We start from the raw sequence: 26,916 nt of genomic DNA, 5'->3' as shown, positions 1-26,916 counted from the left end.
ATTACACACCATTACACACAGACACAGCCAATATTACTATACATTACACACCATTACACACGTACACAGCCAATATTACTATACACTACACAAATACACAGCCAGAGCCAATATTACTATTAAATATTACAATGAAAGTATTACAGTTTAATAGAAACATGGCCAAAACATTGTACTCTAACACACAGAGGTACATTAAAATACTGCTCATCTGTTTCCATCATATATACACATCACCAAATAACCAATCAGACACCAAAGTGTTATGACTGGCTGATGGAATGAAGTTGCACACCTCACTGAGACCCCCCTGCACACAATGCGTCTCGCTCTCTCTCTCTCTCTCTCTCTCTCTCTCTCATACCACAACCTACAGTCACATAAATAAAGCAGTCTAGACACCACACACCCCACAAAAATAAAACCGTCATAAAATCTCCCAACAGTATTGTTATCAATATAAATGAGTCGACTTTCATACGTTTCATACGAGCTTGTTCCTGGAAATGTGTGCACTCCTCATCCTGACTGCTTCATGATCAAACAGAGGTACAACATCCTCTCCATTAAATCTATAAAGAACATTAGCTATCCATCTGTCTTTAGCCATCATAATTACCAAGAATCCATACTAAATATATTCTAGCAGGAATTTCTATTGTTTATTTACTTATTCAATTTTTTTCCTAGAATTGTCGGACAGCAAAAAAGAGAAGGGCAGAAAAGCGCTCGGGCCAGCGTCTTCAAAGAGCCTGCGCGCTGTGCACAGAGCTGTGTGAAAACAAACCGCACCGTGTTTGTGTAAGAGGACCGGAGACGGAGCGATACCACTCCACCCTGACCCCGCGCTAGGGGGGGCAACTGTAAAAACACAGGGCAGGAAGAGGGGGCAATGGGGGGGGGGCACTGTATGCTGATGCATTGTGAGCGCTTCAGAGGGACAAAGGCCGGAAATTAGGTCAGATCAGCTGCGTTGGAAGTTGGCGAAACTGTAACGTTCGTGACCGTGACCCGTGTCAACCTATGACACGCGGGCCCTCGGCACAGGCCAGGCGGGGCGGTCACGACGGAACCCTGGCGTCAGCCGCGCACCACAGACCGTGTGGCGATGGCTCTGGCGTGATGATGATGTCACGAGGGCTCACGGTCGGCTAATGAGGTCACCGAGGCTCCCGGGCGGCCGTGCTCACTGCAGCGCTGAGAGGGGCCGCAGAGCGACACTACTGAGCTACTGAGGCGCACCGCGGGCGAAACGGCGTGAGTCATCGCCCCAAGGCTGAGCGCTCCCTCCATGTAAGTCTAACCTGAGAGGAGACGCACATTCCCCTGGCAGAGGAGCCGCTGACTCAGGCCAAATCACCTCTACCCCCACCCCCACCCCCTCCGCAGTGCTGTGGCGGACTGCATTCAGTGTAATTACCCAGAGAAATAAGAGCCTGTTACACACTCAACCCTGGGCTCCAGTATGCCACATTTCAGTCCACCTTGCCACCATTTTTGGACTTGACTCAACTAAAATCTATGATTAATCGCACTAGTGTTATACTTATTTTTAAAGTTTCCACTATTCATGCCCAAACATCACCTCATATTCACTTTTGGATTCCTTGAGTTTTAGATCATTTGTATGTCTTTGTACAGGAGGGAAAGAGAAAGAGAGAGAGAAAGAGAGAGAGAAAGAGAGAGAGAGAGAGAGAGAGAGGTGGGTCAAGGTTGTCATCCTAACAACTCACCACACAGTGCATGCTTAACACAAAGGGAGACAAAGCAGAGCTTTTGTTCACCGCTGCAACTACACAAGCATAGCAATTAGGTAGCATGCTAGCTTTTAGATAGCATGTTAGCTATGGCAGATTCCAGCAAATCCACTTATGGGCCGACTGGCCGCCACTAGAATATATATATATTTAAAAATCTTTTTAGGAAATGTGAAGCAGAAGCCACTCAAAAAGGCTGCATCAGCTGACCATCGATATGGGCTAGTCCATTCCTGTGGGTCTGGGGGGATACTCTCCACTGGTCAGTCATATGGTGTAACGCAGGAAGTGGTCCCTCCCAAAGTGGGCTTGCCCAGCTAAAGAGGTTATTAAAACTGAAAACAAAATGGTTACGGTCAAGTTAAACAATATAGAGGATAAAGTACCAAATTGGATTGAAAAAAGGAGTCAGAACTTTTTTTTATCCCTTCATTGCTTTTTTTATATTGTTTTGGCAATGAAGGGATAAAAGACAGAAAAGCCGCTGAAGCAGCCGAGTGCACAGCTCACCCACATGTTTCCCTAATCTGCCCAAACGAGCGATAGGATTAGCCACCAGGGTCAAGGTGAGGCTAACCTACTGAGCACCAGCAGCAATTCAGCACATCGCTTGATAATAAAAACCCTGACTGCCTGTGTGCCTGTTGGTGCAGAGTAGACTCCTAAATGTGAACATCATGTTACCTAGAGAACAATCTCACTGTATTCCAAACACTTTCAGTACAAATTGGTCTACAGGGATAGTATTTTACATTAGCTGCAGCCAGTGATATACAAAAATTAGTAAGTTAGGTCAAGAACTGTGACTTACAACATTTGGACCAGTCATTTCTTGAGCAAATTGCTCTAAAAACATTGACCACTCACTCAGCCTCAATCCTTTTGATCATGGAGTAAAAAAAAAAAGAAGCTTTTGTCCCACTCCCTGGTGTCCTTTCATAGCGGGGGGGGCGGGGGGGGGGGGGCACCCTTTACCTTCTTGGTTTGTGGGGGGATTAATAGCAGCAGTGATTTTAATAAGTTCCACAAATGCTGAATGTTTTTTGCCGCAATTATCGGAACAGCTTATCTCATTAGCAGTGGATTCTGGGTAACTGCATCTGTGACCCATGAACGTAACTTGTAAGTGGAGATATTACAGTAATGTGTGGACGGGAGCTCATTTAGAAACGCGTCCTGCACCCTGCATCAGCATCACCGGCTCATGAGCTGCGGAATGGAGGCCAGGGAGGGGGGCAGAGCTCAGGCTTTTCTGCCAGAGGCCTGAGAATGCTCCAAAATACTAGTATTATTAAATAGGCTACTTGTTACCGAATGCTGAGAAAGTCAAACACACAGGTTTGAAAGACTTGCCACCCTCAAACCAAGATACCCAGAATTCACATGTTGGCCTCCGGACACAAAACTTCAAAGTATTACTGAAGTCAATGTCACCGTGTTCGAGAACAACCTATTATGAAAGCATTACTGAAATGACACCGAGTGCTCAGGAATGAGTTATCTTTTTTGTTTTGGGAGGGTGGGGGGGCGGGGTGGGACAGGCGCACCTCGCACACCGGAGCAGAGGACCGAGAGCAGGCCAGAGCGTGACAGTAAAGAGCAGAGGTAAAGGGTCTGAAGATGGGCCTCTGGATACAGGACACGGTGGAATACCGCTCACAGACCCGGTCTACAACGCGGAGCTCTAACAGGGCCGGTTAGAGCGGGCCCCTAAAGATTGAGCAAGCCGTGCCAAAACACGCACTCTGCCAAAAATGCGGCGCGCGGTCAGCGATGACGTGCTACTAACGTGCAGACCTCTCTTGTTTATTATTGAAAGAGCCAGAGGGGCTTCAAACGCAGAGGTGAGTGAAGATAGACACCAGGGAAAGCGACGCCCGCAAAAATAACTTCCACCTCCACCGAGGAGGGAGGGAAAAGAGCAGTTTGGATGGTGCTGGGGCTGTCAGGTGGTCAGTGGAACAATAAACATTTAAACCGTTTAAACAATGCCAGCTTCCTGCGAGATTCCTGCGTGACTCGAACACGTCCACGGAAAGAAGTGGGGGCAGGGATACCGTGCGATTATAAAGAGCTTTTCATAAACCCAAAGATACCGTACAGAGCACAGAGAAAGCACTGCACGCATAGACTAACAGGGCAGCGGGGGAAAGGCAGGGAGAAGCGATACACGAACAGGAGGTGAATTAAAGTCTCGGTACATTACACGGCTGAACGATCATTCAGTTAATATACCACAGAGATGAGAGAAGGGCAGGGGTACACAGGTTAAACACCGAGAGGACACAAGCAGCAGTGGCTAAACGTGTCAGTCTGGAGCGGTGTAACAGACTGTGCAGTGTAAGAGGCACTGTTCCTACACCCTGTATGGTGGTGGAGGAGGGTCAGGGGGCAGATAGGCAGACACGTCGCTTCTCTACAGCCCTGCGGTTCCGTTCCCTTCCTCTCCTACACCCTGCGAGCGTTGGGGGCATAGACAGCCTTGCAGACAGCCGCAGCGTTAGCGAGCGGAGCAGTAGCGTGCCGGTTTCCTGCTGGCGGACATCCTGTGTGGGGGGGGGGGGGGGGGGGTCTGCAGGTTTGCATAATCGCAATTATTCTGTTCTTCCCTCGATTCAGAACTCATACGGATTCCGTTTTATTGGATTCTGGGTAATAAGGACATATGCCCTCCCATGAGAAATAAATACCTTCTGTTGCCATCCACTTCCACAGAACTACTGCGGTCTTTCATCTGCAAATACTGAGGCGGCATTAGAGGACAGTGAGGCATGATGGGTAAAGACCACGTTAAGCAGACCAGTGTGGTAGCTATAAAGGGTAGGGAGATGAACTTGTTACTCAAGAGGCTACATGTTCGATTCACAGATGGACCCTGGACTAAGGTACCTAACCTTTATTACTTCAGTAAAATACGCAGCAATGTGAGCTATAAGTCGGTCTCATTGCCGGTTCTAAATTTAATTAGAAACAGCCAAAGCTTCTGACTGACATTCTGCGTGGCTCTGAAATCGCCAAGGAAACAGGCTTCCCTCTAGCGCCAGACCCACGTCACACGCGGCCTATCGGAGGACAAACAGCGCGAGCTGCTCCCCGCGTTTGACTCAGAACGTGAGCTGCTCCCCGCGTTTGACTCAGAACGTGAGCTGCTCCCCACGTTTGACTCAGAACGTGTGAACGTGTGCTGCTCCCCGCGTTTGACTCAGAATGTGAGCTGCTCCCTGCGTTTGACTCAGAACTTGAGCTGCTCCCCGCGTTTGACTCAGAACGTGAGCTGCTCCCCACGTTTGACTCAGAACGTGAGCTGCTCCCCACGTTTGACTCAGAACGTGTGAACGTGTGCTGCTCCCCGCATTTGACTCAGAACGTGTGAACGTGTGCTGCTCCCCGCATTTGACTCAGAACTCACTTCCACTCTGTCTCCAGTTAAAAAGACACCACTTTATTGGCAGGACAACCAGAGTACTACTGCATATACACAATGGAAAATAAAAAATGAATAGCGTCCAATTCCAAAAGTGACATAGTGCATCGTCTTAGCCAACATAAAGAAGCTGCAAGACTGATATCAAACATATTTACATAAAATACTATTCCCCAGATAATCATGGCCCACACACACAAAGACACACACACACACACACACACACACACACAGTCAAACTGTGACAACTGTGATCACGCTCTGTCTCTTTGCTTGTGTGCCAGTGTGCGTACACTTGGCCAGCGCAGCATTAAAACGCTGCCAGTGTCTGTGTAGCATCCCCATGAGCTCAGCGGCAGGGATCCGTTCTGCGTACAGATCGCACAGAGCAGAGCAGCAGGCTGGTCTCCGGCTTCACAGGCGCGTCTGAGCGGAACAGGACACGTGCTGCTCTGGAGTTTCCCTCATGTGCAGAAATTTACGGTGAAATGGGGAGGAAAATGAGGGGAAATGAGGAGGGAAAAAACCATCAGCAGGAACTGGCCGCTGTAGGTGTTGGATTCCCTGCCGGAGCTCCTGAGAAGCATGCTAAAGATGAGCAAGGTTTCTCACGCCATGACGCATCAGGAATGAATCAGCACCTTTTCAGACTCCTAAAAATAATGACAGCAGTCCTCTCTCACCTGAGACAGAGGGAGAAGGCTCTTCCCCCTATTCCAGCTCTCTGAACACTCCCCACATCCCAAAACAACCTTCAACATTTTTTTTCCCCCACAGTTTGTAGTAGACGAGCAAGCTCCACTACCCACCTTCCCTTTAACCCGACCCCCAGGAATACTAAAGGGGTCTAAAGAACCCCTACATTTGGCCTTGTTGCATCAGGAAAAAGGAGGGAAGAAATTGAGGGAAAGGGGGAGAAAAGAGGAGAGAGAGGGATGGAGGGGATGTTAAACACGTTCCTGAAACCGAGCGGTTGAGGGTTTGAATCCAGAGCGATCCACACCAGGCGTGGCCTTCAGCAAACCGCACAGCTAAAATCCACATGTACCAGCGAGTTAGAGTATGTACAACTGTGAAAAGGGAGCGGTGCCACATAAATACAGTGCCACAGAAAGAAATTAACAGTCTGACAAGATTAAACGGATCAGTTGACAGAAAATGTCATCAGTAATTCTGAATCTCAGCACCCTTCTTCACAACCACTAAAGACCTCCTTTGGAAATGTAATTGGACAATGAGTCCAGCTCAGACAGATTCAGTCGAGACTAATTACAGAATCCAACAAGCAACATCCTTTAAAATATTACACTGACTTGCAGTTCATACAGGTGTGTGGGGTCAGGGTGTGGGTGATTATTGTTGCTATCCCCACACATTTACATGGTTTCTAGTTCTTCTCAAATAGGCATCCACACACATGCATTTTAAGCACAGCGCTGGGAGAAATGCCTTTGAGATGGAAACTGTGCTCAGACACATTCAGCCTAACTCCTCCCTCCATTCTGGTCATTAAGACAGAATCGGTAAAACAGTCTTTAGCTGAAAGGTGGGCTCAAAGTCAAGCCTGCCAAACATTTAACAAAAATTCACCAACCGCTGAGGTGTCGACACTCCCCCTCAGTCCAGTCCCTGGGGCAGCTCCAGAGATGCAGCAGCACTGGCCAGGACCCCGAAAAACTCCCACTGAGCTCCCACGTTGGGGTACGATTCACACCCTGCCGGTAGTGTTAGTCTGAGCGCCCCCTCGAAAACTGCACGAGGAATGTGTTTTTAAACTTATTCTTACTTTTCTGGGGCTGCAGCAGAAAGAAACCTGCTGGGGAGGACTTCGGACTCAGTTGGGTCAATATGGAAGTGGCACAGTCAGACCGCAAACAGGAGCTACTTCTGCCTCTCTCACGCCCGCCCCTTCTTCCAAACAAAAAACTAACCCCGCAAGGTCTTTCTGGGCTGATTATTAACCAGCTCAGGGGAGAGAGTCAGGTAGCTTCTCCTGCTACCGTGCCCTTCACTCTGTGTCCTTCACGTGGTAGAGCAGGTCAGGCCACCAGACGCTGGCACCGTGTGGCTGGGATCAGCACTGTCCCGCTCGGGGTCTGGCTCCTGTCAGTGTCAGCCCTTTAGTTTGACGGAGGGATAACTGCTCCTGTTGGACAGCGGGCTGTGCCCCTCGCAGTGAAGGTGGGGCAGTATTGTGGAACAGGCCGTACAGATGCCATATACACACACAATAGAGGAGTGCTGGTCTGCAACATCTCTGCAGTAAACCATGTCTCACACACCAACTGATTTCCTTCCGTCCTGCTGGTTTTTTTTTGACGATTTTTGGCTCACCGGGGAAGAAATCTGCTCGGAAGCCTGGAGTATTACGCACTGACCTCCTCAAAATCATAAGCAGAGATTTATAGCTCTCCTGCACCGCTCATGACTGCCATCTCACATTCTGGCCGTGTTGGCATCTGTAAGATCCATAACGAACATCTATAACATCCGTGACAAACATCTGTAACATCCGCAACAAACATCTGTAACATCCAAACAAACATTTTTTTCACCCCGCAGTAAACTGACACGCCGTTTCACATGCATTGTCAGTTTTTGTTAGATCTAGTGTTGTTTCTCCTGTTGGTGCGACGCAGCAGCTGAACACTTGATTTTGTCGTCATCTTTGAAGCCTGAATGGATCAAACTTTCGAGTACACCAGCAAATAAAAAAGTGAAAATATTTGTATTATGCAGCTGGCCCATGATCCCAAGTATGTTAGAAATATTGCAATATGTCTTTGTCCACTTTTCCTTCCCCCGTGGGAAGGAATTTGGGCCAAGTAAAGTAATACTTGCAGTTCCAAAGTTTAAGTCAATAACAAACTGGGTGAAAGTAAGGCAGGTCAATTACAATACGGTGTAGTTCAGGCCTCAGCTTTACAGCACTTTTGCAAAACAAAATCATATCAATGAGGTAGCAGGAAGGCAAATGTCCTGCAAATGCCATGGTTACTTCTGTATGCATGTCTGCTTCCTTCTCATAGACTTAGATGGTTTTGGTGGTTTTTCACATACCCCTTTGTACTTCCATGTACTCTATGTGTGTCTTTATGCCTCTCCTTGGGTTCTGATAGGCCATCAACCTTTGACCAACTAACGTCAATTCAAGCTTCTGGCAGATTAACCCAGATTCCTTACAGCTGCCTCAAAGTGCTGATTTGAGGAGTTATCTGGACAGGCACTGCTCTGAATGAAAGGCTTTGGATGCTCATCCACACAGCACTGTAAATGGTAAAATGGTAAATGGTTGGCATTTATATAGCGCCTTTATCCAAAGTGCTGTACAATTGATGCTTCTCGTTCACCAATTCATACACACACTCGCACACCAACGGCAATTGGCTGCCATGCAAGGCACCAACCAGCTCGTCAGGAGCATTTTTTAGGAGTTTTAGGAGGAGGTGTCTTGCTCAGGGACACTTCGACACACCCCAGGCCGGGGATCAAACCGGCAACCCTCCAACTGCCAGCTCTTACCGCCGAAGCCACTGTCGCCCAACTCTGCTCAGACACGAACAACATCAGCTGTGGTATTAGTACTGTCTCCACAGATACCCCAAAGCATGGACAGGATTTGGACGTTTAATTCTCGCCTTCTGAGCTTCATGTCTCGGTTACCTCTGATCCCAAATAGAGCAACTGCACCTCTGTGTGTGCCTGTCCAGGGCAATCCCCTCCAGCCTCCTGAGTGTTAACTCTGGCCCTTGCTCACGAGCTATGTTTTTCTCCTGCTGATGCCAAGCCCAAAGTGCAGTCTTTGACTCAACTTGTGAGGCAAGAGGCGAGAGAGCAAACTTCATCTTCGAAGCCCAGGCCAGCCACCCCACCATTATAACACCCCACCATTAAGCCTTAATAGGTTTGGTGAGTACACAGGAAAGATGTAGGCCTGCCTAGATGCACAAAAAAGGATTGGCTGGAGTCTTGAGCACCAGCCAATGATTAACATTCACACAAGCAGCCAATACAGGTAAACACATAGATACACACACACACACACACACACAACTATGACTACGTTATTACAAATAAGTATGGTTCCTTACGTGTTGGAACATGCTAAAGGTGAAATGTTTTCCCCTTGTGAAACGCGGCACTCAAACAGAACAGGAAAACTGCAGAACAGAGTTTTCTGTTATTTATCTGGTGAAAGCCAAGGTCACGCTCATCATCGCTGGTCTCCAGTAAAGTAATAGCAGTGGCCAGGAGTGGCCATGCCTTTAACCATGTTCCGCTGGGATTCCTAGGTTCCCTGCAGGTTGAGAATATTCCGGAGTGAGGGATTCTGAGCACCCAGCCAGGCGTTCACAAACCACATGCCCGGCCTGACAGGCCGATGACATCATCGGGAGAGGAAAAGCAGGGGCTAAATCTCCCTCTTTTCTCCAGGGTCAGTGTGTCCCACAAGACACGAGAGTGAGACACCTGCAAAAACATGGGCAATTCTGTTTCAGGATGTAGGCTACCGTCCAGGAGGACAACGCACTGCATTAGGCTTCACTTAGTCTGTTATGGAGCACTCACTTTCATTCGCACTGCGATTTCACAATATGAGCCAGCATGAACTTGCCTTCCTGTTCGTTCCATGAGAATGTATTTAATGAAATGGGAATGACTCATGGAATGACTAAAATCTCTTATCCTGTGCGTGCGTGTGAGTGTGTGTGTGTGTGAGTGTGTGTGTGGGGGGGTGTTAGGCATCAGCATGTTTCTACAAAAAGGTAGCAACACCACCTGAACCTGCTCCTTTTTGTTTGCTTTTTGCTTTGTATGAACGCGATTACTGACTCAGTCACCATGGGAAAAGCTCACTTATAGACCAGCTAGGCCACCTTTGCTCAACACAGATACCTCCCAGCACTTTCATTGAAGCAGGTGCTCTCATAACAGAAAACTGCACTGCCACGCAAGACACCGACGTGCACTGGCTGGAGCGAACCTGGGAGGAGACCCTGAGAACGATTTTGGTTGCAGCTTACGTAAACCTGCCAGTCGAGTCAGATTGTATCAGAAACTGGGTGCAAACGCGTGATGATGATGTCACTTTGAGCTATGAGGAAAAAAGGGACTTGTAATGTTGACTTAGTGATCACAAGCCCCATTCACCATCCGCTGAGCTTTCAGGATTGAGTAATGTCATCATGGTCATTTCCTCAGCTGATTACAACAGAGTACTATTCACGCCTTCCCGACACCTTGAAACCTCATTCCAAACAACTCTGAACACTCTGTCTTTGTGCACAACTCCACATATACACTCATGTGTTTGTTTGTTTTTTTGACAAATGGGTATTGAAATGGGAAACTGCTGGGACAGTGCGATCCCATACCTGGACAATGACCACACACTAAAACATCCTCACCCACAGTGTTATCTTTAAAAGGTTTGTGAATGTGAGATAATCTCAGAAACAAATTGCAGCTCTATCTACTTTGGAGGTGGACACCCATTCAATATTTTAAAATGGATTGCATATTTCTCCACAAATTAAAAAAAGGTTAATGTTCATGTCTTGTACTCTGGTTCAAGAATTCTATTTCTTGTGTACAGACTATCTTGAGGAACAGTAAGAGTGCTACAAAGGGGTATATCAGGGCTTGAAAACACACACACAGACACACACACACACATTCTGCTCAGCGCTCACATGGTGAATTACAATAGTCTAAAATAGTAATTGCACTCGATTTAAGCATGCAAAATGTTACATAGTCTTTGTACAACCACAAGGATAACTGCTTAACCAATTGAAATACAAAACCATCAACTTTCACTAAGCCGGGTAAAAGATATCAACACACTTCCACGTTTGAAATTTTATGCCATTATCACCGAATAGGTAGCTGGCTACACTCACATTCTTGACCATTATGCTTACGACGGACGTTCACTCACAAGCGCGCACATACTCAGCTAAGCTACAGTATTTGTTTGTAATTATAGGTAGAAAAATTGTAACTTCTTTTCAGATGACTGGTTCTCCGTGGCACTGCGGAAGGATCTCCTTACCTTGGTTATGATGAGAGGTTCGTGGTACTCCAAGCCACCTTTCAGGCTGAACCCCCACGGCGCACCCCCGGTGAGAAATACATCGACCAGCCTCCATCCTTCCCCACTGCCGACCCTCGGCTCCAAAGGCCCCGGTATCTCCTCTTGGTGCGAAATAATTCCTTTAGGATGTTCGTGTTCCCTGGCTGTAAATCGAGGAGCAGATCTGCGCTCCGTAGACGTGTGCATATTGTCAAGGCTTGTTCAAAAATCCTCCAAAGTCTTGAGTTTCATTTGATATAGGAAAAATATTTATCGCTGGCAAAAATGCCTTCCAGTCTCGATAAAGTACAGAAGTTTTCCAGCAATACGGCAAATCACTCTTATCCGAGAGATGCAAAGCTGTCAAATGTAGTTAATGACGTCAACAATTAAGCACTCATTGTTACTCGATGCGACTTGCGGGGTATATCCATCCTGTGTTTAAACATTAAACCGTATTCTTAGCTACTACGATAAGTGGAACTGTATCTGGTTAACCAGCGAGACTAACATTAGATTAGTTACCAAGCTATGATTATCGCTAGCAGTTTCTCTCACAATCTGGCTAGCAAGCAAAGTTGCCATTCATAGTAAAAGCGAAAAACGTTTAAATTTACCCCAAAACATCAGTCTAGCGCGGTTTCCCCCAGCTTCAGATATATAATACCCACACGTTTTCTCCCAGTCATCCATTGCAGTAGATAGTGAATTTGGTAACTTAGCTAGTGTTAGCTACTTCCTCCCCTAAAATCCTCTTCCCTCAACCTTTTGTATCAACAGGCGGAATAGGTTTCCTGACAAGCTAACGCGCTACGTCTCGCAAGAGCATTTTGCTTTGTCGATAGCTTACTCCAGGACTCCACGATCAGTTTTGCCTCAATGCTGTCCAGTCGCTCTTCTCTTGAATAATTTGTGTTTTAGCGAACTGACCAAATTAATTAGTCATGAAAGACAATTTGGCACATGCTTAAATAACTCCGTAACTAGCTAGCCTTAACTTACTGTGCTGCTTGGAAAACATACATTGGATTGAGGTAGCTACCTGGATCGGCCAGCAGGGGCTTGCCGTCAGCAAACCACCTGTAACCACGATGGGAAATGGGATCGTCCCTATCTGGGAGATAAACACGGAATACGTGAAGGACTTTTGCGTCCTCTACTGGCAACAACTAGCCTACGTCATACTTCAGCAAGCGGTACAGTGGGCTCCAGAATTATTGACATTGGCACCCTTGATAAAAAATAACAAACAAGGCTGCATATAATAAACAACACAGATACAGATACATATTGGAAAATGATTTAATTTCAATACATTTACTCTCATGTTGCAATTTTTATTAAGTATTCCCTCTACCTAATCTCTGCTTTAACTTTTTCATTGGATATTTATGTATTTTTATTAATCTGTTCTCCTTTTTAAAACCATTCTTTCAACAAACCGGTGTCAACCAGCGACAGATGGGTTCCCCCAGTCAGGTTCTGCTCAAGGTTTCTTCCTGTTAGCCAGGGAGTTTTTCCTTGCCACTGTTGCCCTTGGCGTACTCTTGGGGACCGGTTTCTCTGTAAAGCTGCTTTGTGACAAAGGCCCTTTGTTGAAAGCGCTATACATATAAAAATTGATTGTTTGAAAACCATAGGCATCAAACTTATTTTTACCCCCCTTTTCATGACTATTGATGAAACACGAAACAAGAAACATTTTTCATCACTCACTATGAAGTAGATCTCTCCAAAATGTGTCAAAAATAATTCTGAAATGACACTGGATAACGGCGTGTGCGTGTGCGTGTACATACCTACCTGCACGGGGTAAAACAGAACTGTGTGCATGCCTATTTACACACCACATGATGGACACGATTTCAGTGTTTGTATTACAAATGTAGGTTCATTTGCTGCATGTGGTCTGTGTTTTTGTGTCCTCTCATAGTGTTTTTATACCTTTCGTATAATATTGACTATTTAGTAGCCTAACGTTCTTAAACAAAGGCACAGGCAAGCAGTTATTGTTAGGCAAGCTGGTCAGTGCTGCGCAGATGCAATGAAGATTCACAAATGTGTAATGTATGCGTACCGGCTATTTGCATTTTTTTGTAGTTCAGGGGCAAAGCCTGAGCCAATCCATTTCAGGTCCAGATCAGTACATCTGCGCAGAATCTGTGCATCGTTGCAACATATCCTGTATTTCCTGGTGACGTGCATCTTCATATTGGAGCAAGCTAAATGTGAGTCAATGCGATCATTTTGCCATTAAATAAAACAGTTCTTGGAACGAAAATGTTCAAAGGTTGGGGGACGTGGCTAGGATTAGAGACAGCGGCAAAGCCAGCGGAGAATGAACTGGGCGATATTGTCCTAGAAGCGGAGACAAAAGAAGCAAAAGAGAGTGAAGTTAAAAAACAAGAGGTGACTGTGCAGGATGAAGAGGTTCCAGCTCAACTACTTCTCCAGCAAGCTAAAGGCTTCAGCGGTGAGTCGTTTGAACTAGCAAACACTGGTGTGCATTTCAACCATTTTCAATCTATTCTGTGCAATCTATTCCGTGCTATTCCGTCTAATCTGTTTTCTATCAAATGTAAGCAAAGTAGCTAGGCTAAATTCAAGAGCGAACTGGCTAACGAGCGAAATTATTCTTGTTGTCAAAGTTGTCAAAATGGCTAACTCGGACTAAAATGGTGCTGTCAAATTGACTTCCCAACAGCAATTCGCAGCAAGATTTAGACCGACATAATGCAATAGAAAAAGTAGCTCATTGCCTATTTAGGATTGCTTAACATGTAAGGTGGCAGTTTGCTATTTAACCCGAACAGCTAGTTTTCTCGGTGTAGCTACAAACAAAAGGGAAAAGGCTGCCACGTGATACTCTGCAAATGTTTGCTGGCTGATGCATGGACCCTGTTTATCTCATCACTTGTCATTATCCTTGTCGCTTGGAATGCAACATGGCAATATTGTATCTCGGGGTATAGGACAAAATTGCAATGCAATTCCAAATGCAGTCTTTGAGCCCTCAAAAAATTGTCGACCAAATTGTAGACATTGTACAAAACAGGCTGTACATTGTACAAAACAGGCTAAACCCCCACCCCTAATAATACAGCAATAATTATATTTTCATATAATAAATATAGGGATGTTTTGTTGTGATTGGGATATGTTGATCAGTGGTTTTAAATATTTTCACCAATATTTCAGAATTCTCCAGAATTCACATCTGTAAATTCTTACAAATAATGTCATTTCTTTCCCAGACTCAGGGTCTGTGCATTTCAACCCTCCAATATTCAAACAAAAAGTACACCCTAGGGTCAGCCATTCCTTTTGCTATGACATCCATTAATAGCGCATTTGTCTCGTACCTCTGTGTTGAGCTGTCATTAACTGAAGTTACTATACTGATATAGAAGTGATTCCCATTTAAGATGGTTGTAAATGACAATGTAAATGGTACAACAGCATATTATTTCTGTTTCTTGTCCAGGTTACCTGTATAATATTGCAACCTCCGCTACAAAGAAGATATCTGACTCTGTGACCGAGACTGCGCAGACTATCAAGAAAAGTGTGGAAGAGGGGAAGATTGATGTGATAATTGACAAGGTTTGTTTTTCATTTTTGCTGCTGAAACTGAGTTATGTTTTGTGTCATGTTCTGTGAAACACTCGTCCTGGCAAGCCATAATTACAAAAATAAACTCTTATGGTACAAATCAATGTATGACGTGTACTCATCTTCTATTTTGCTCCAAATACACAGACTACCAAACTGTATCTCTTCTCTTCTTAAAAATATGTCTCAACCCACCTCTCAGACTTTTCTAGGAGATTTCCAGAAAGAACAGGAAAAGTTTGTCCAGGAAAAGAATGCAAAAAAGACAGGTGAGTAGTGGAATTTTAACATGTGATGACACACACACACACACACACACACACACACACACATACACAAAAGCTGGACAAAAGTTGCCAAACAAAGTGTTTTGTGTAGCATGACCGAGTCCTTTTTTCGTTGTATTAGATGCAGCAGTGCCTCCTTGGGTTGGCTACAGCGAGGAAGAGACCATACAGCAGCAGATCTTGGCCTTATCAGCTGTGAGTATCCATGGATACAGTCTTGGGAAGGTGTCCTGTTGCAGCCTGTAGGTACTGTAATTGATTTCTAAGCACATCGGCTGTGTGCTGCTTTCTGACTGCCTAGAGCTTAATGGAATGTGTTTAACATGGGTCCCTCTAACCTTACGTTCTTGAGTGGAAATTACTTGACGATTAGAAGTGTCCCGTCACCTCTCGTGCTCACAGCTGGTTCCTCTTTCTCCTTTCAGGACAGGAGGAACTTCCTGCGGGACCCCCCCGCTGGGGTCCAGTTCCACTTTGACTTTGACCAGATGTTCCCCACTGCTCTGGTGATGCTGCAGGAGGACGAGCTCCTGAACCGCATGCGCTTCGACCTGGTCCCCAAACAGTGAGCATTTCTGTTGGTGACCGTTCATCGTGGTCCCCAAACAGTGAGCACTTCTGTTGGTGACCGTTCATTGTGGTCTCCAAACAATGAGCATTTCTCACTGGTGACTACTAATGTTGACTGCAGGTACAGTGGTGACACATCTCTGAAGGGCTGTATGTACAGTTATAGAATTCCTGTTCACATCACGAAAGTAGAATTACAGTGTAGTCCCTTGAAATCATACCTGTATTGTCATCCAAACAACTGTCTTCTCGGTTTCCCTTAAATTGTAACTGAAAAGTCTTGGGACAAAGAAACCTGATCCGGAGAGCTAAGGTGGCAGACATTGGGGCACACTGCCACGCTTAAACCCAGTACATTAGCAGGACCAGCCAGTCGATGGCCCATGTACTCCTCTATGGAACCGGTTTAGCCATATTATTTTGGTCAGGATAGCTGGAGATGGTGCAGGATTTCAACCCTTCTGGAGCACAGCTGAGTGCCTCTGAATTTAGAGAGCAGGTTGAGAAGTCCCATGACAAAGATAGTCATGCCATGGTATTGGCTGGTCATTGCAGAGTGAAGGAGGCGGTGTTCTGGAGGAACTACTTCTACCGTGTCTCCCTCATCAAGCAGTCTGCCCAGCTGACAGCTCTTGCAGCTCAGCAACAGGCTGCAGAGAAAGTGGAGGAGGACAAGGGCAACGTTGGCCCTGAAGATGTACATCTGACAGGTGCAAATAACAATAATAATGCATTCTACTTGTCAGGCATTATTCTGCACGCTCCGTCACCTAGCAACATGTGCAGATGGCACACAAAATAGTATACTATATGTATGAGGCATTGATATGAATAGTAATTCAGAGTGTCCTCTATTTTGCCATTCTTCTTATACACTCAGTGAGCACTTTATTAGGTAGACCTGTACACCAGCTTGTTAATGCAAATATTTAATCAGACTATCATGTGGCAGCAATTAAATGCATAAAAGCATGCAGATGTGGTCAAGAGGTTCAGCTGTTTCTCAGACCAGATGTCAGAATGGGGAAGAAATGTGATCTAAGTGACCTGACCGTGGAATGATTATTGGCGCCAGACAGGGTGGTTTGAGTGTCTCAGGAACTGCTGATCTCCGGGAATTTTCACGCACAACAGTCTAGAGTTTGCAGTGAATGTTGTGAAAAACAAAAAATATCCAGTGAGCAGCAGTTCTGCAGGGAGAAACACGTTGTTCATGAGAGAGGTCAGAGGAGAAGGGCCAGACTGGTCGAAGCTGGCAAGAAGGTTACAGTAATGCAAATAACCACACCGTACAACAGTGGTATGCTGAAGAGCATATCTGAACACACAACGTGTCAAACCTCTAAGTGGATAGGCTACAGCAGCAGAAGACTTAATAAGTTTAAAAAATAAGTAATAAATTCCTAATAATGTGCGCACCGAGTGTACATCACAGATTATTTAATTGAATTGCCTCTTCCTTATCAAATGTCATTAATGCATTTTTCAGTTCCCAAGTAGCAAGGTCTATTGTTGGGGAAACCCCATGGTAGTTGGTCTTTTAGTTCAAACAGACCACTCTACTGTTCAATTAATTGAGGATCTACTATAGACTTGGGTACATAGAATTGTAGGCTCAACATATTGTCTGAATTTTAAGCCATTATTATAAGTTAATAATAATATTTTCAGGTGGCCCATGTTCTGTTGGCTGAATAGTGCTGCAGTTTTGTTCTGATGGTAATGTTTATTTGATTCAGAGAACATCAGGCCAAAAACCCCTCCCACCGCCATCAAGACAACAGCAAAGGCCAATGAGGTAAGCAGAAATCATGCAGATTGGTGTGTCTCTGTCAGCTGGATTCGATTCATGTATTCAGCATGAAACTGAATACACTGTCACAGAACATTTCACAGAGACCATCATGGGAAGTCCAGAGTGGGAGAAACACCGCCCGTTAATCCCCAAACTCGTGTGAAAACGTTTCTTTTTAGTGCTTTTCCAATCAAAGGTACCTCAAGAGAGTGTAATGTACGCATTGAATCGGTGAACGGTGCTGTTTTTGTGTTCAACCGGAAATGGCAGCCTCCTTTACCGGTGCTTTATTCAGTGTTCTTCTCAGCGGTTCCTTCCTCAGCAGAAATCACTAGAAAAGTACGTAAGTGGCCATAATAAATGAACAGTTCACCATTAAACATCGTTTAGCAAAGTTTCATAAGTGAGTCAGAAGGGGGAAAACCTGAGAAGATGGCGCGTTGATTGAGTCTGCCACTTCCTGTCGTTGCAGTTCAGTTAGCAGGTGCGTGAACCACAGTTCTAATCAACCTTGTGTTGAATCCAACAACAGTTGGACTCCGTTATTGTCACACGCATTTAATGAGATGATTAAAATGTAATGTTGTAGTTTACACTTTACGGCCTGTTTACACAAATGTAGGAGAGTGTGCGGAGGTAATATTTTAATTAATGAGGGGGCTGTCGTTCTTCCTGAAGTTTTGATGAGATTGTAGCATTTATTGTTGACCACTGTTGGCTGTGAATCTGTCAGCTGTCATGGCCTTTCAATTGTTGAAACATGCGCAGACATTTTGACAAAAGGGGCGGGGACTCAGGGTTAGCAGAATACTATAAAAAACAACCAGATCAATCTTTTGCATGAGTTGTAATTATCCATTACATGTGACCGACATCTGTAATTCGCTAACATGCTGGTTTACTTGCGACATTATAGAGGTTCACCATTTCCTGGGAATGCAGAACCGTATGTTTTTAAAGGGTGTAATTTTGTATTACTGTGTTTCCACCAAATATAAGTGAATGTTTTTTCTGACAAGGCAAAAAAAAATGGGTTGCCGGCAAGCCTGGACGTGCACTCCACATCTCACAAACAAAAGCACTGATATCTTATTGCCAGACAAAAACATGGCTTTTAGCCTACGTTTGCTTTGAGGCAGTGTGAGCCAGTCCTTCGAGATTGGCCTGTAACGCCATGGGCGCTCACCATTTCAAGGTCGAGCAGCTGGTGTACTGAAAGCCACGCAAGGTCAGCCGCTCTTATCTTCTCATGTTGCCGTCTCCACCGCGGCAGCACGAGGACGAGGAGATATCCACCAGCCCCGGCGTGTCCGAGTTCGTCAGCGACGCCTTCGACTCGTGCGACATCGACCAGGACGACCTGCGGAAGGAGATGGAGCAGCTGGTGCTGGAGAAGAAGCCTGAGGAGTCCGCCCCTGACGGTGAGCTTGGTTTCTTCAGCGGGCTTAACTGCCGATATCGGGCTGGTGAGTAGAGCGCTGGACTCTAGAGAAGACACCAGGAACATGTATTAAAAAAGCAGCTCCTCAGCCCTGCTGCTGGAGGACTGCGTTATCTGCGGCCCTTAATTGCAGCCGGGTGCCAAGCCAGCCGATTGGTTTTAGGGAACGTTGCTGAGTTGAATAGACTTCTGGGAATGTTGCAGAAGTCTGAACTGCAGAGCCGAGACCAGAGCAGGTAAACGGTAGGGATGAAGAGGAGTACCCTACCGCTATAGAAATTCTCAAACACTACATTGAGTGAAGTGTGTTATTTTCCCTGTTCATCTTTTGATCTCAAACCCAAATGCTCATTAGTATTTGCACTTTATTGTACATAGCTCTGGATAAAAACATCTGCTTAATGTAATGTAGTATACTTCAAGCATTTGGATTTCAGATCATACGATGAATGAAACAAAAGTAAACAATCTGAATGCATCTCATGGTATTTACATGCACATACGTTTTACCGATTTACAGAAACGGCTGTTTTTGCCTTGCTTTGCATTGTCCCCCCGTTTTCAGCTGTGCGAAATTAAATTAATGGATCAACTTAAAAGAAAATCAAAGGATGAGGTCATTATGATTCATTTCATCCTTGACATTTTTAGTGTACCACCCCAGCTCTTGGCTGATAGTACAAAGAATGATAAAATGACACAATATATATTGTGATGTCATTATTATGTCCAGTCCAGTTCACCCAATCGTAGCTGACCTGTGTGGGCCACAGGCAGGACCGTCTGTGTCAGAGTTGCCGTCTTGTTATTTTTACTTTCTGTGCTGTACTTTTCCAGAACATTCTTTTCTGGTGTGGTCACAAAGCTTATTTTAATAAATGTGTAATGCTTAATTAAACTTAGACATTTAGACAAAAATAACTGTTGGAAACCAGTCCCGATAAACGCGGTGTGGTTATTTTGACCCGGGACGGCGTGGCACTTGATCCTCTGTGCCGTCTCGCTTTCAGACGAGACCGCTGAATGGGAGAAGGAGCTCCAGCGCGAGCTGCAGGAGTACGAGGTGGTGACGGAGTCTGAAAACCGCGACGACAACTGGGACCGGGAGATTGAGGAGATGCTGCAGGCGGAGGGCTAGGTCAGCTGTCCCGGGCCGATCCGACCTCCCCCGTTCCACCCCCACCCTCCACCCCCCCCCATCCTCCACGACTGGGGGGGGGGGGGACCGCCGCAAAAGGAACATGACATCACGGACAGTGACCAGGTCAAGCAGTCGCGGAAGCCCATTGGCCGCTGCAGAGCTCGAACCAGGCTGGCGTGTGCTCGCCGGCCCTCTGTGGGAGCGGATGTCCCGCCCCCCAGCTGTCTGTCATACTGTGCCCTCTCGTCTGCACACGTTTCCCGGACTTCACCCGTCGCGCAAGGCCGAGCGTTTCTCAGAAAGGCCAGAATCCACATCACTTGGGTCTACCTCTGGTCGTTTGCCTCGGTCAAAGATGTGGGCACGCTCCTCTGTCGGACTGCGCGCACCTCAAGCCTCAGTGGCAGTCACATACACGTAACTGGGCATCCAGACAGCTCCCTCCACAGCTCACAAGCCACATAAAAGATCCTGACCTGCAGGGAGCGAACAGGCCTGACCGCAGCCCTGCAGTGGCAAAGAGGCACAACACTCATCTCTTAGCACTTTACAGAGCCTCATGTTCCAGGTCAGGAACACGGTTTATGATCATGGAATTATAATTGATGAAGTTGATTCAGGCACCTTGTGAAAACTGTTATGCTGAATTACAGCATGAAATGTTATTTTTTTGCCACCAATACATCTAATGGTCACACTTTAAGGGTACATGAGTTGGCATTAACTAATGTAGTTATTAATTAACCATGTACAAATACATAAAGCTGTACAGATTAACTTCTCAGTAGTTAGTTAACACCCACATTAGTTATTGCCAATTCATGTAACCGTATTGTAAATTCCTACCCATCTAATTTTAGTCTACATTATTTCTTTCCATAATAGGCAAGAGGGGTATTTATTTTATAGTATGTAGATCAAGTTCAGAACTGCAAACTGACAGTATGCATTCCCACATATTGGTGTGAAAAATCTAAAATCCATTATTGTATATGGACACACAAACATTTTTCATCTCAGTCCTCAACGCTGTGTATTTTTGTATTTTGGAAATTAAGATTTTGAAGGCCTTTTTTTAAAAATCAAACAAAATCCAAGAAGTCAACTCCACCAACGCAAGGGACCACAATCACGTGTGTGAGTCATACATGGAGTGTATAACGGTTACCATGCAGTGTCTTCTAATCTGGAGTTTTGTTTTTTTTTGTTTTTTTTAAATAACAGCATTTGTATTGCAGCCCTACAAGCTTTCATCTACGTATAAAATGTAACCCCACATTTTGCTGTTGACATTCTTCTTTTTTCTAAGCTCCACATCTTGAGGGTTGGATGCAGTATTCGATAGGACGGTTTCCTCCTTCTGTGCTGTGTCTTGGCCAATCGCAGGGAAGGAAAAGAATGTGCTGTGTGACCAAAGAGAATGACAACATGTTAAATCATCCTTTGCCCTTTTCCCTGGTTACAGCGAATGCATCCGCGTTGGCCTGCCTTTACTCCAATGACCTGAAAAGATTTCACTATTCTTAAGACAATTATGAAACGACTGCAAGGCCAATATGGCTTTGCCATGTCTGTGGATTGGGGAGAATAGTGGAAAGGTCTTATTGTTGATTTCTGTAAGTTACTTCTATATGTGTCACTGAACGGCTTAATCTCTTTTAGTACAATGGGTGAGTTTTGATTTTCTACCGCTCTCGATATTCATTCTGTGTTAATTCTCTCTTTAAAAGGTTTGGTGGTTGTTGGACTTGATGGGTTCCTCAATGACAATGTTTTCTAAATGACATTCTTGTGATATTTAGTAAGGTGGAATAAGTAAAACCTTCACATGTAATATGGAATATGTGAAAGCCTATCTTGTTCATTTCTGTCACTATTAAAATAAAAACATTTTCCTTGGCATGATATGTCTACAGTCATTTTTATTCCCGTTTGGAAGGAGCTCATTTTCTCATAACTTTAGGGTGCAGTATGAATGAAGCACTTCAATGAAGTGTGTGTGTGTCTGTGTGTCTGTGTGTCTGTGCGTGTGTGATCTGGGGGAATAGTCTTGGAATTTTTGTAATAGTCATTTAAATGTGGGTGATTTTCAGAAGATTTAGGGGGGGGGGTAGCTTTGAAAGGAGGTATGAGGATTAGTCTTGGAATTTCCGTAAGAGTCATTTAAATATGGGGGATTTTTTGAGAAATGAAGGGTTGGGTTAGAATCTTAAGACACAGGAAACCCTGGCCTCTTCCTCAGGAGGCATTCCTTCCTCAATGTATGGGGATGAGTTTGGACCACTTTCTGTGGAAAAATTACATTGAGCCTCATATCCAGTGAGCTTCATAAATCCTGGGATATATTTTTTCTGTATTTGGCTCAACTTCACAATTTTCAATTCATAACCAAACAATTGCGGTTATTTTTTGTTATTTAGATGTTTCGGTGACACAATTTTTATACACAGTCCCCCAGTTCTGGGTGCCACAATGTTTAGGACAGATGACTTCACAAAATGTCTGATTAGTGAGCTAACTGTGAGTCCAATTGCTTTCTTGGTGCAGGTCTAAGAGCTTTCAGTATCTAGTCTTGATTCTAAGCTTTTGATTGCCTTTGAAGTCTGTTATTGGTATTTGTCAGCATGAGGACCAATGAAAGTCAGGTGCTGTTCGCCTTCTGCCTTCTGCAACTGTTTGAAGCATGCATCAGATTCAAAATAATACCTCAGTGGACAGTCAATGGTACAGATTCCACCCCTACCCAGTTCATCAATCATCAGCTTCCTCACCCTCATGCAAAGTCTTCACCTTACCACACCTTACCTTTGCCACACATCTTAATGTGATGTGGAAGACACATAATTGACTGCAATGTCTCTCATCACTCTTTCATTGTTCCTGTTTCATTGTGGGAGATCTCACAACTTTTAAGGCCAATTAAAAACATGATCATATAGCAAAATAACGATAAGCCCAAAAGCATTCATTTGGAACAGGGTTGCTGATCCGCTTCAGAATTTTGTGCCAACTTCTGCTCTTAATTATTTAATTCGCTAAATAATATATTGATATTATTAGCTTTACTGCGCTTAAGTACAGGAGTAAACAAACATAATTTATTGAGCTGTCAGAAAACTAAATTAAGGTAATTGGTTGGAACAAAAAGCAGCTCACAGATCACCTCTCCGGGACCGGAGTTGCGCACGCACCCCTGATTTGGACACAAACCTACGTGAACTCAGTGCTTTATTCAAACAAACCACATGATGGCGCTAAATGATGGCGCTGAACAACAGTTCGTGACTGAAAATAGCTGGATATTACCTTGGTAACGTTTGACCAACGTGTTTTCAATCAAATATGGATGTGATTGGATAATATGCTGTCGTGTAACTTAATCGGTGCAATTTTTGAACCGTAGCAACACGCATAACTCAATTAGTGGCTACAGCAGACCGGGGAGTTTACAGTAGGACGACGTCATTGTTTGGTTATGAATAGAATTAAGGGAAATCCCGCAATTAAATTCAGACACCTGGACTACGGTGCGGCGCAAATCTCACGACTCGGTGTCCTTTCAAAAATAGTTAACCATTTAAAAGAAAACAAGAGTGAAACGTTATGGTTAGAGGGGAAACATATTGAAAGGAAATAAGCATGCCCTTCGCCCCGCAGTGGAACTATCGGGGAGGAGGGCGGTTGTCAAATATAGTAACGGTGCTAATTATAATGGTAAACCCACCGGATGTGTACTCAAATTCGCTAGAATCCGAGAAAAAAACTAGTAGACTGGTGGCACTGTCTGCTTTGAAGAAAAGCTGTGCAACTTTGTTTTTCCTATTGTTGTACTCTGAAGGAGCATGCTCCCTTGCTATCATAATTTCTCAGAAAATAAAATAAAAAAGGTTTTACATTTAAGAAAAAGCTATTCATAATGTGCAGTAAAGGAGCTGGGTTCAGGTTCAATTCTGTCCGCAGACAATGGGGCATGTGTGGAAATTCTACAAAATAAATTGGGAAGCATTGATAATAGCATATATAACATCAGAATCGAAGCAGATACCCTTTGGCTATTAAAAACAATGCTTGAAACAGTGCAGGGTTATGCAAAAAGCAGAATTACCCGTTCTTGCCTGACAAGCATTCTTCTGTCATTCTTTAATGAGGGCAGTTTCTGAAACTTGAGCCAAATCTCACCATGGTAATAGCTGATCACCCTAAATATTTTCTTTTAAAAAAATGTACCCACAATACTTCAACCAATTTTCTGGTCAGTCACTGCAATGACCTAACAGGATGGGTTAATGATGATGCTTCATTTGGACTTTCAGTGTCAGTCTTTTCAAAGTGCCTCTCCGCTGAAATTGACGAGGCTGCCACTTGCTTAACACATACATATATGTTTGTGGTAATTCTTGTCTTGGATTCATTTTAACCACAGAAGACATAACAGACCATGAAAACCACTTAGAATATGTTTGTGGTATCATGAGCAGCTGCTAAAATATAAATATAAACATGGATGGTAGTCACAGCACTTTTATAGGCTATACAAACTAAGTGGGTGGTTACTTTGCAGCTACGTGAAGATGGACCCTTCTTGCTTGAAAATCACATAACCCACCTGGCAAGATTTAAGTAAAAAAATAAGTGACCAGCAATTAGAAAGCATTATTATACTTGCCCTTATATGTAATCATACGTTTAAGAAACAATATTATAAAGCATTATGAGTATTTATAACTACAATTATGAGTGCTTATAACTACAATTATACTGAATTATGAGCCGACTATAACACATCATAAGTATGTTTATAATGTATCATAGATGTAGACATCACAGCGAGAGTAACCTCATCGGGCGATGAAACAGGGACCACCATCCTTCTCTCTTTCCTACAGGGAATTATATTCCACCTCTGTTGCCTGCGGCATGGTGAGGAGTCAATACCAGACCACAGGGTTCATCGATACACTGGGAACCAGTGCTTTTGCAAGACGAAGCACCTGGCAGCCCCATTTTCACCTGTAGACGTGTCCACACCTACCCGCTGAGGCTTTCACTCCGCCTCTGCCCGTCAGTGCCGCATGTTGGGCCAAAGCAAACGCAACGTCTCTCTAACCGCCGCATCGTTTACTTCATGAGCCCAGGCTCGCAAGGCTCGCGTTCGGTTTCTGTTTTAAATTCCGTTCTTCCGTACTGTTCCCTCCTGTCCTGCCCTTGAACCCTCTCGCCAGCTCAGATCGCTTAAGGGCAGACAGAGCACAAGTCAGTCAGGGCCTTTATCGTGAAGCTTAAGATCTTGAGATATTGAAGATAACGCTTAAATTCTCCTAGATTTTTCAGGTTTTTAAATCCAGAATAATTTTTCCATTTCACTTATAAATGCTCAGTTATTGTACTGCCAATAGTCAGCTGTAATTCATGTAATTTTACTAGTAATAATAGTTGTGTATCCTTATTATTATGTTATTAATTAGAAAAACAGGACCACAACGGGGTAATAAAAATGTTTAACTTATAGTTAGTTGGACAGTTACAATCCAAATGTTTGTTTACTTATTAACATCAGTTGCGAACTGTTCCAGTAATTACTGAATAATAATATTGTAAATTGTTGTATTTAATCTGATTACTGTTCATCTAATCTTACAGTTTAGTTATTTGAAAGCAGCACTTCAGCAAAGAGACATGATTTGGTGAAGAATGTAGCGACTGGATTTAACAAAATATGATGCTTCTTGAGAAATGGACGCTTCTAGTATTGATTTACACAAAAAACAAAGGACCAACTAGATATCGTGTACATAGTAGTAAACTTAAATGTCCTCTACATATTAATGGGAATCCGGTGCCAAAAGCTGGTACTTAAAACCCTCCACCTATCTACTCAAAGCAAGAGATGTGCCAAAGTCTAAGTTTCCATTTGCTTGAGGAGCTAAATTAATCGGAATATCCTATAAACCCGAGCCTGTCTGGCCCATGGAAAACGCAGATAGCAGTAGCAAGTGTCAGGTAGAGTCATGCAATATTACACATCTTCCGACATGTACAGGAACCCAAGAGAGAGCCACACGCTCTCTGGTATGAGCAACCACATCCCTACGATGTGGTATTTGTACACTCTTGTTAAAGAGATCTGTCTTCTGCTGGTGTTTTGAGAACTCTCTACAAGAATGATTCTCCTCATTAACTTCTGCTTAATACATGAAGTCAATAGTAAATCGCAGAGATTTTATACTTGACATTTTGCTTTATAGTTGTGTCCGTGTGCTCAATCTCTGCAAATTACTGCGGAGATTGTGTTTATATGCTCAATCTCATTTGGAAATCCTTCCCGTGCCATAAGCGCATTAAAACCGCTGGGTCAGCTTGTGGGGGGTGGCGTAAATGGACGCCAGTCTGTTCGAGGCAATCCTATTACGGACACTGTATTCGTGGTCATCATCCTCGCCGCCGCATGCCACAACAGCTCATATTGCATGTTACTGTTCGCAGCAATGTAGGCCAGTCTGCGACGTAGAAACACTATATATAAACCCATATTGACGCCCTTACGGTGGAGACGCTGTTCGCTTGTTGTGGAAACTGAGTAACAACAGTCAGATAATGGGCCTGTGTTCCGTGAGAAACCAAATTACTATTTATGATTCTGAAATGTCACGGCATGTAACCGTTAAAATTTACTTTATAGACCAAATAAAAATCAGGAACTGAATTCAGGAGATTTGATCAGGGATTGTGTTTAGAGCTTCCCCTTAATCATGGATCTTTACATTGTACTTGGGTCACTATAAAGGGAACGCGTGGAAGTAGGCAGTAGTCGTT

At 44.4% G+C, this 26,916-nt stretch overlaps 2 protein-coding genes across 2 annotated transcripts in view; one reads left to right on the top strand and one right to left on the bottom strand.

The window, feature by feature from the left end:
- The window catches only part of LOC133117003 (protein Shroom2-like), a 39,211-nt gene extending 27,645 nt beyond the window's left edge, over positions 1 to 11,566 (bottom strand). Inside the window, exon 1 of the mRNA XM_061227055.1 lies at positions 11,237 to 11,566. Within this exon, the coding sequence (XP_061083039.1) occupies positions 11,237 to 11,464 (228 nt within the window). The 5' untranslated portion in view covers positions 11,465 to 11,566. The remainder of the gene's footprint in view (positions 1 to 11,236) is intronic.
- Positions 11,567 to 13,373: 1,807 nt separating this feature from the next.
- LOC133117037 (synapse-associated protein 1-like) lies at positions 13,374 to 22,005 on the top strand. The gene is made up of 9 exons (XM_061227108.1): positions 13,374 to 13,730; positions 14,742 to 14,860; positions 15,072 to 15,138; positions 15,278 to 15,351; positions 15,582 to 15,721; positions 16,282 to 16,436; positions 17,466 to 17,524; positions 18,795 to 18,942; positions 19,973 to 22,005. Exons 1-9 carry the CDS (start codon positions 13,538 to 13,540, stop codon positions 20,098 to 20,100), a joined length of 1,083 nt encoding a protein of 360 aa, XP_061083092.1. The 5' UTR covers positions 13,374 to 13,537; the 3' UTR covers positions 20,101 to 22,005.
- The last annotated feature ends 4,911 nt before the right edge of the window (positions 22,006 to 26,916 follow it).

This window comes from Conger conger, chromosome 17 (assembly GCF_963514075.1).
Source record: "Conger conger chromosome 17, fConCon1.1, whole genome shotgun sequence".
NCBI lineage: Eukaryota > Metazoa > Chordata > Actinopteri > Anguilliformes > Congridae > Conger > Conger conger.
This window is presented reverse-complemented; position numbering and strand designations above follow the sequence as displayed.

Bases quoted from the DNA above. Each gene is read 5' to 3' on its own strand.
- LOC133117037 (XM_061227108.1), top strand. From the start codon at position 13,538: ATGTTCAAAGGTTGGGGGACGTGGCTAGGATTAGAGACAGCGGCAAAG. The intron at 15,139-15,277 runs GTGAGTAGTGGA...TCGTTGTATTAG, and splicing joins AAAGAATGCAAAAAAGACAG to ATGCAGCAGTGCCTCCTTGG. The intron at 15,352-15,581 runs GTGAGTATCCAT...TTCTCCTTTCAG, and splicing joins AGATCTTGGCCTTATCAGCT to GACAGGAGGAACTTCCTGCG.